The 9,891-nt window shown below is 40.7% G+C and overlaps 1 protein-coding gene and 1 non-coding gene across 2 annotated transcripts; one reads left to right on the forward strand and one right to left on the reverse strand.

Annotated features, from left to right (window-relative positions):
* Positions 1 to 2,627: 2,627 nt before the first annotated feature.
* LOC137648864 (serine/threonine-protein kinase pim-3-like) lies at positions 2,628 to 7,884 on the forward strand. The gene is made up of 4 exons (XM_068382024.1): positions 2,628 to 2,891; positions 3,336 to 3,610; positions 5,966 to 6,341; positions 6,622 to 7,884. Exons 1-4 carry the CDS (start codon positions 2,810 to 2,812, stop codon positions 7,056 to 7,058), a joined length of 1,170 nt encoding a protein of 389 aa, XP_068238125.1. The 5' UTR covers positions 2,628 to 2,809; the 3' UTR covers positions 7,059 to 7,884.
* Positions 7,885 to 9,523: 1,639 nt separating this feature from the next.
* On the reverse strand, positions 9,524 to 9,605 carry TRNAL-AAG (transfer RNA leucine (anticodon AAG)). The gene has a single exon. It is a non-coding gene; the product is annotated as a tRNA-Leu (tRNA).
* Positions 9,606 to 9,891: the final 286 nt, after the last annotated feature.

Here is a 9,891-nt window from a genome sequence, read left to right on the forward strand (position 1 = left end):
TTCGCGCTCGTTGGCTGATTACTTATCGGGCTTGTTTCTCTTAAATATTTATACTTGCCTACCTAACCACATCGCAAGTATGTTTCATTGTTTAGAATATTTTTTTTATTTGTAAAACTAGTTCTTTTACTGAGTTTTTTGCTTAATATCTACAATTTTTTCAATGTATATACCATTAGCTTTCATATACCATCTTTCCTTATCATATAAATATGCATTTCCATTTGTTTTTAGGCTAAGATTCTCATTTATATGTATCTATTTGTATACATATGATTATGTATATGTATGCGTACATTTTGTATATCTATATCCATATTTACTTTATTTTTTATTTTTACTTAATTGATGATATTATCTTGTTGTATTATTGCCCGAAGAGCTCTGCTCCACATGGGCTTGGACTGAGTCTTTTTTTCTTTTTGTAAATCTTTGAATGTAAATATCTTTTGTCCAATAAACATTATTATTATTATTATTATTACAATTCAAAAAGTCATAAACTCTCGTCACAAAATAGTTACGGAGCATGTGACGTTACGAAGACAAACACGATAAGAGATCTCTATTATACTGAACAGAACATGTATGATAACCTCTGTTGAACAGAGGTATAACCTGGGGAAATGAAAAGAACATTTCAATTTTGGAAGTACCCACAAACCTGTGTGTGATATACCCACCACTTTTTAAGGTGCCCCCTTAAACCACGTGGTTGGTATCTATCTCTCTCTCTCTCTTCCCCAGACTCTTCGGTCAATCCTCCCAATGTCGAAGATCCCCCTCTCTCCCTACCCCCACCCTCTCCCGAAAGGCTTATAAACCCCCCACCCCTTCCCTATTACTACGGCCTTTTCTGCTGGCCCGATGTTCTCTATACTAGTTTTACTCTCGCGCTATGTATTCCCCCATATACATTCCATCATCGGGTCTATACATAAAACACGCATATCATGTATACGAAGGAGACCTTCGTATAAAATTATACAAGACATCTTAATGAGATTGTATGGCCTCAAGTTGAACGGTCTTATTTGTCCTCTCCCTCATCTTATGGAATGCTATATGAAGGTAGTCGAAGGCAGGACAATAAGACTAAGTACTTGTTGCTGTTAGACTAGACCGGCTATATGCCAGCACTGGCTCTTGTTCCTTTGGATGTACTATCATGTGAGAGAGAGAGAGAGAGAGAGAGAGAGAGAGAGAGAGAGAGAGAGAGAGAGAGAGAGAGGGGGGGGGTGTCCTATAGGAGGAAAACGACGAAGGCTGAATTAGTGAAAGTGTTTTCGTTTTCTGGGTGAGTGACTTCGATTTAAATGACAATGATTTTATGAACATAATGTAATATCTGCATTTGTAAGAAAAAAAGTATAAAGAAATGGATTACCTATACAATACAACATAGAAGTGTTTTTAATTAAAGAGACAAAACAATCTTAAGCTTGTAAACATATAAAACTTAAAACATTTCCGACTAATATTTCATTATTCCCAATGTGAAAACATCCACTATAAACAAGAATGTTATCATCTTACAGAATATAACCTTTTCGTAATTTTGTAAACGTTTTCTCAAGTTGATTATTCTCGTCATAAGAAACGAACGAAGATATCGGGGTAGTTTTTAGGGAAATGCTCATGATTGCGAAAGTCAAAAACGTATTGCGCGAAGCGACAGGCTGACGAATGTAGGACATCAAAACGAATGAACATTTCCTATTTGTTTAAACGGGAAATCCTACGGGATGGGACATTTAAATTCCCGGTACACGTCCCATGCAAGGCTGGGGGAAAAAAAAATTCCCCGTGCTTGAGAAGGTGATGGGGATGGCCGAGATATGTGGGGCAGATGGAGCACCCAGGGGGAGGGGAGGGGTGGATGTTAAGGATTGGAAGTAAGGTGCGGAGAGTGACCGGATGTTTCACGATCGCATTTTACATCTGATGTGAATAAAGAAACTTCAAAAGGCGTGACTAGCATGTTCTAGAGAAATGTCTTTAAACACAATCGTTCAAGTTGGGGGAAATTGTATAACTACAGCAGAAGGAAGCGCGGAGAGAAGGAGTTTTGGGGGTGGGTTTGCCCGCCATCCACAGCAGCAGCAGTCACGGCTAACGGACTACCCACGCCCGCTTCGCATTCCTAGCACGCCCTTTGCCGGATATCTCCTCGAGACCCCATCTTCCTGTCGCCGATCCACCCACCCCCCCTTCTCATGCCATCTCCGTTGATTGTCCCTCAATAATATGAAACAAAGGCGATTTCTTAACTTGACATGAAACATATTACACGAACAAACACACGTGAGAACGCGTGTGAGTGTGTGTGTATGCGTATGCAACCTCCAGTTTGTATTGAATACCAGGCTAGTGACGTCACGAGTGAGCGCCGCCTAACTTCCCTGCGAGACAGTACCACTCCACGTAGCAAGTAGTGCGTCTGTAGTCCTGTTTTCTCGATGAAAGTCGGCTGTCACTATTTGTTTTCACTCTAAAATCAGTTGTACATAACAATTAAGAACCTTCGTACGGTTATTCCCCTGCAAAACCCTTCGGAAACAGTAAATCGAGGTATGTTTTGAAGGGAGCGGAGGGATATCCGTTGAGCATATAAGGTCTCGTTCGTCACTGGAGAGTATAGTACTACAGTGACAACGGGAGTGAACGTTACTCCCTAGTCCTATACAAGCGCCCCAGTCGTAGTTGTTGCTCTCAGTGCATCACCACCGACCGTCGTGGTCGCCATACTTTGGATTTATTTTGTGCTTACCGAAGACCACGTTAGTGGCAACTGGAAAACATATTCACAATGTTTAAAGTGTTTACGTCAGTGAATAACTATCTGAATTCAAGCCCTGTTATGGGCATCCCACAAGAGAAAGTCAAACAAGGTTAGTTTTTGAAGCGTGTTTTGTGTTTTTGTGGACTTAGACAATTTTTAGGGATGTGGGTGTGTTTGTGTTTTGGAAGTTCCATGCTTTCCATATGGAACTAAGTGCAAATGAGGGTTTAATTTTTGTGAAAAATTAGATCACGCGATTTAAGAAATTTAAATTTTTGAAGATTGACTAAGTAATACTTTGACTTGAACAATTGGGCTTGAGATGACTTTGAGACGAAATGATGATGTTTTTGTAAATGGAATTTTAAATATCAGGGTGTTATATCACAATTTAATTCTTTATTGTTCGACTATCAAAACTTTGGAAGTTTCATTACGAGTTTTTTTGTTTGTTTTGATATTCACTTTCATGTTAAGGCCTCTTAAATTTAAAATCTTGTCTTCCTACCTGTTTTTAAATTCACTAACGAGTTTATTTTCCTTTACTTTACAGTGGCCATGGCCGTTCGCGAAGCAGCAGCCCGCGAACACCACAATAACAACATCAACAGTAGCATGGATTCGAACCAGCCAGCCCGTAACAACCAACACAGCCATCATCACCACCACCATTCGCAGATCCCCTTCGATCGCCAGTACAAAGTTTTCGTGGATCAGATCTTGGGCGAAGGGGGCTTTGGGCGTGTGTATGCGGGCGTTCGCATAAGGGACAATATGCCTGTGGCCATCAAGCAAGTGTCCAAATTCAGAGTGCCTGCTTGGGGAACGGTAAGTTGAAAAACATTCTTCATCTTTTGTAGTGATATTTTTACAATTTTTATTCAAGTATTATATTTTATAGTTTCATTCAGCTTTATGATAAGTGTTAAATTACGTTAATATTTCAGCGATAAATATTTTAAAGTAATAATTCAATGATAAACTTCTTTTTCATGTATTAAGTGAAATTATGCAGATGTTCTCTTGAGTGCATATGTATATAATTCGAATTGAATAGTCAAAAAGTGATGTACGTTACTAAATGCGAAATCTTTGAAAAGTCCGACACGAATTAAAGTCACTTAAACCAGCCAAAGTCCTTGACGAGTGCGAGCGTTTGGCCTACTTATCACTGCCCAGACCTGTTTCTAAGTCACAGTGATAAGTGGAATACAATTAAGATTACGACTCTATTTGTTTTAAGTAGTGATTAAAATGTGATTAAATTAACTTCCTCATCGATATTAAAAAAAATAAAAAAAAAACATACTCGGTTTACGGTATCCATTTTTCTCGTGTTCTGCTTAGCAGCAGCAGAGAGAGAGAGAGAGGAAGAGAGAGAAACATGATTTGAAAGTAGTTCCCCGGTTTTGAATTTTGTTGCTGAAGAGTAACACGTTTTCGTTAGGCTGTTTCGAAACATGGGTTTATAGGCGGCAAAACAGTTATCCGTCAGTTTGAGGCTAAAGGGACGAATATGGGTCAGTTAGATTGTGTCTTGTGTGAGTGGGTGGGTGTAATGTGTACAAAAGCAGATGGTGGTTGTCGGGATGGGGGGAGGGAAGGTACGTACGTGAATGGAAGGCCCATTACAAGAATGGAAATTAAATCTTGGGATAATATGGAGTTGGAGTTCTGCTTGTATCCGTATTTCTGCATTTATGAAAGTGGACGTCGTTGACGTATGGTTGCGTAGGAGTAAAAGAGAATAACGAAGTGCGCAGTATTTACCGTCCTTGAAATGTATTTCTGAAGTTTTATAAGAGATTTGCTCTTTTTTGGTTTTTGAAAGGAATAAATTACGAAAACACTGGTCTTGATACATTTTTACCCCCCCAACTCTACTTGTCGCTTAGTCTTATCTTTGGCTGAATTATAATGGGGCAGGTGCGTAGGTGGTCTACTGGAGGTGTAGCGGTCTCATGATTTGCAAGAGGCGGGGACTTACGTGAATGAGGAATACTTTAAAGATCAATTCATTTCGCCTGCATGGCGACCGGAAACATGTGAGAGAGAGAGAGAGAGAGAGAGAGAGAGAGAGAGAGAGAGAGAGAGAGAGAGAGAGAGAGGTTATGTTTTGGTAGGAGAGGACGCCCTGAGGTGGAGAGAAGAAGAGAATGTTTGGGTGCACACACGGCCTCTCCAATGATGACTTTCAATCGATGTCAGGGGGATGGCGGGAGGGAATGTGAGGAGGGGGGAGGAAAGAGAGTGAGGAGAGGGAAGTAATGGAACAAGGTGGGTGGGTGGCCTTCGCCAATACCTCTGGCACATATACACATGCACACCCAGTTGCGCAAGTTAGCGCGTGTGTGTGTTTGTTGTGTATATACAGATACACTCACTCGAGAAACCTTCAGGAGCCGATAGTAAAGATGCGAATAACTTCCGCTTACATATGCGAGAGTATCGAGGGAGGGGAGGGGGTTTGTATATCAGATCCATAAGGGAAAGAAAGTAGGTCGCTATATTTCCATGCATAAAACCGTTCTCATGCTGGTCAAAGAAAACAGGAAATTTGCCTTTCATAAACCTTGCTGATATTTGTTTTTTTCCGTTTCCTCATGATTATTGCTTTGACGTCATTAAAAACTTGAAATAGGAAAAGAGTTGAAGTCTTAGCTTGATCAGAATATATTTTCACTGAACGCGCCAAGAAAAAAGGGGGTGGGGACTTGATATCCCACCTTGTACGAGATAGAACGTTAGGGAGGGGGACTTTGTGGTAAAACCCACTTCCCAACTTCCATCCATCCCCTTCCCCCCTTGCTACTACTACCTTCTCTTCTGCTTAGAGTGGGTTGTCATTGCAATAAGTGTCTGATCCCGACCGTTTTACTTTCCTCCATGACTTTGGAGGACCTGTTCCATCTCTTGAATGATAAGGAGAAAGTATTGATGCAATATTAGGTTATTTGCGATTTGTGTCATTGGTTTTTTTTTTCTTTTTCGCCTGGAGTAGGTCATCTTGGTGACCTTAAATAGAACAGGCACTAGTTGAGGAGGATGGCTTCAAGGTGTCGACTTTATCCAATAAAATGCACTCAAGTTTACATTTATTAATTACATTTAATTCAATTCTAGAATTTACTTGTTTCAAATGTAACAATTTGTACTTATGTCTTTTTTTTCCTTCTTCCACAGTTGAAAGGTCAGCGCGTTCCCTTGGAAATATGCCTCCTGAAGAAGGCCTCTCACATTCCTGGTGTCATCAAACTCATTGCGTGGTTCCAGCTGTCAGATTGCTTCATCATCGTCATGGAGCGACCCGAATCAGTTAAGGACCTTTTCGACTACATCACCGAAAGGAAGTTCTTGCCCGAGCCTGAAGCTCGGTATCTTTTCCGCCAAGTGGTCGACGTCGTCAGACAATGCCACGCGGCTGGTGTCATCCACCGTGACATCAAGGACGAGAATCTCCTTGTCACTACAGACAGACAAGGCCGGAAGGTCCTCAAGCTCATCGACTTTGGGTCGGGAGCGTTTTTGGAGGATCACATCTACACAGATTTCGATGGTGGTGAGTATCTCTTGATTACAGAGTCATATTTACATTATAATTTGCATATATTGAATGGTATGAATAACTTGGCTTGTTTGCTTTAGTATATAGTTTTAGGCGGTGATGGTGCCTCGTATCAGGTTACTGGTGGCGCCCAGCCAGCGGGAAACCTTGCGAGGCATCAACCACCAGCATTGCCATTTTGGTTATTGTTTTCCATTTAAAAGTAAAGCCTTTTTTATTATGATGCTGGTCAGCTCTTGGCACTTGACTAACCTAGTTTTTCCTCTTGTTCCAGGCACTAAGGTATATGCCCCACCTGAATGGATCCAGCACAATCAATATCAGGCCAGTCCCGCCACAGTTTGGTCGTTAGGCATCTTGTTATACGACATGGTTTGCGGCGACATCCCCTTCGCCACCGACGACCAGATCTTGGCAGCCAGATTACACTTCAGGGTGCCCGTCTCAGAAGAGGTCCAAAGTCTCATCCGCCTCTGCTTGAGGTACAGACCAGAAGAGCGCCCCTCCCTGGAACAAATCCTACAGCATCCCTGGTTGAGAGGGCCTCGCGACTCCGGTGCCAACTTCATTGGGGGCATGAGCATGGGTATCAGCAGTTCCTTGGGCCCCATGGGGCTCTCCCTAAACGATTCCTTATTAGACAGCGACGCCTCCTCCCTAGACAAGCACTCGACGGGGAGCGACGCCTCCCGAGAATCAGAAGAGTTTTGACGTCCGGGAGCTGGGTAGGCATCTTCCGGCTCGGAGGACTCCCCTGTGGGGAGTTCGCGGCCACGGAAGACCCAATCCTTCAACTCCGTTCCACATACCCTTCCTTCAGTAGCTAGTGATTAACGTGGATTCTCGTCCGCCCGGTGCGGCGGAGGCGCTGGTCGCCCCCCTACCCACCCATAAACCCCCTCCTCCCAACCTCGCAGCCCCGTGTCCCGTCGCCATTGCCCTTCCTGCAGAGAGCGGAGCAGCAGCAGCAGCTTTTTTTTCTCATCTCGTCGGTTCTCCTCTTCCCTCCTGCCGCAGTAGGGAGATGCCCCGGGTCACGGTACCTTCAGGTCCCTCACAAACACACTCCGTTGTGAGAAAGAAGGAAAGAAAGTGGACCTAGTCGGTGCTATGTACCCCCATTACTAAGGGACCCTGTGCCTGATTTAGAAAAAAAAAATAAAAAAATGTAAAAAAAAATATACGAAAGGGCACATTAATCTCACCAAAGCCTCTGAAACGTCCTTTGGCTCGGGTGTTGTCCAAACCTGGCCTAGAAGGCGGTTCTGTCTCATGTATAATTTGTTTTTTTTTTCTCTGAGAGAAATTGTACATATTGTAATTTAAAGTATATTTATAGTAAGTTATATTGTACATATTGTAATGAATCTGCTTTTTAAGATTAATTTATATCTGTCAGTTTCGACAGGGGATCCTCCCTTCAATGCAAGTGGTGTTTTGTATTACAAGAAGTTTATACAGAAAGAATTCCTTATTTTTGTAAGAAAATACCCAACAAAATTCCCGTGATTAAAAAATAAAATGTTGAGAATTTTAATTACATATTTCATTTTTTCCTTCAATTTTTAACACTGGTTAAATAAGAAAAAATGATGAAAGTAAAATGTATATTCATGAAAACATTGACATCAAAAGAATCTAAATTTGAATTCACAAAAGAACAAAGAGTTCAAAAATGGTCTAATTTTCTGTATGTATTTGATAAGGCTAAAAGTAAGATACACATATAAGTTGGAAATTAATTTATATATGAAAGATAAGAAAAGAAAAGTAAACCATTCTTGGTTGTAATGAAAAATAAGAATTATGTAAATGAATAAAATATCAAAGATATAACTAAGTAGAATATGCCAAAGCACTTGGCAGCCTTTGGGCTCATGTTGATATAAAGGTTAAAATCTTTGAGATTCGCAATTCAACAGCTTAACAAGGCCGAGTTAGAAAAGAAAATACATCTAACAAAACGATTAAAAGGTACCAATTGAAATGGTTTTAGAACTCAATTTACATGGCATATAATTAAACCGCAAGCTGAATGATCTTATCAGAAATATAATTATAAGGCCTCTACGAAAATTATTTTTAGTAGCAAACGAACATAAAAAATAAACTCTACGGAGAATCAATGCCATTTTTGAAGTCAAGGTCTAGAATAGAATTGTATAAGACCTTGGTTGAAAAGGGCGTTACATATTCTTTCCTCTAACTCGATATCTGGTCGATAACTTATTGACAATTATTCGTCTTTCCTTTATGCATGTTTCGTAACTTATTCGAAATAAGCGCAGTAATACAACTTTGACCTTAAAACAAAAGAACATGCTTATTTGCATAATAACGCCCTCTCTCCAAAACCCGAATCTGATATTCTGTATTATACTGCCTCCCACTCTCTCTCTCTCTCTCTCTCTCTCTCTCTCTCTCTCTCTCTCTCTCTCTCTCTCTCGTAAATGGTGCTAATTTCCACTTCGAAAATAATACAAGCCTACCAGTTTATTTCAAATAGCATTTATTAATACATTGATCTTCAGAATATTCACTAATGCTAGCAATCAACAAAGACTAGTAATATAACGGTTATCATTTAATCGATCTATGAATAGATCACAAACACACACACATAATATATATATATATATATATATATATATATATATATATATATATATATATATATATATATATACACACACACACACTTCGTTACTATCCAAGCTGAAACACGGAGGGTTATGAAACCGACCAATTCCTGAACTGTATCTCAAAGTTTCTTCCTCCCTTTGTGCCAAGTGTCATCAGCAACTACAACTTTCGTAATTCTCTGGATAAACAGTCATTGGTTATATAAGCCCGAGTATACACATACAGACTCTCAAACAATTCTCATCGTTATTAATCAATTTTCGATGGGAAGGTAAAGTGAGGCAGAGGGAGCCTTGAATCTGTCCAAGCTCTTTAATGTAATGGAATCTATTTACTCGTAACATGAGATGGACAGATTTTCCAGATAACACTTGCTTACTGCCACTGGATTTAACATCTTTTCCTTTTTAGCTCTCAGTCTATAACAATTTTTCTCTTAGTGACTTCCCTGTCAGTTTTATACTCTGTTTAACTAACTACGAAGGGCTCCACCACAAGAAGATGGAGCCATTTACGTAACCTCAAAAGATTCCTGGCAGCGGTGGGATTCGAACCCACGCCTCCGAGGAGACTGGTGCCTTAAACCAGCGCCTTAGACCGCTCGGCCACGCTACCATAGAGTATGGCAAATAATATATGCATTCTCAACTACAAGGCAATAGCAATTTGCAACGGATGCTCATAGTTCCAAATACATGTATAATTCAGAGGGAGGGTGAAATTAGAGACTTTATTCACGACCTACGCTGGAAACTGACCTGCCGGGGAAAATACACGCGCGCAAAAACAAAACAATAAGGTACGGATAAAACGCACTGCAATCACACAGCCTGGGGATATTATGAGAAGATGGGGAGGGGGGGGAGAGAGCTTCCCGACGTCTGTATCTCTTTTTCGCAAA

Source organism: Palaemon carinicauda, chromosome 10, assembly GCF_036898095.1.
Source record: "Palaemon carinicauda isolate YSFRI2023 chromosome 10, ASM3689809v2, whole genome shotgun sequence".
NCBI lineage: Eukaryota > Metazoa > Arthropoda > Malacostraca > Decapoda > Palaemonidae > Palaemon > Palaemon carinicauda.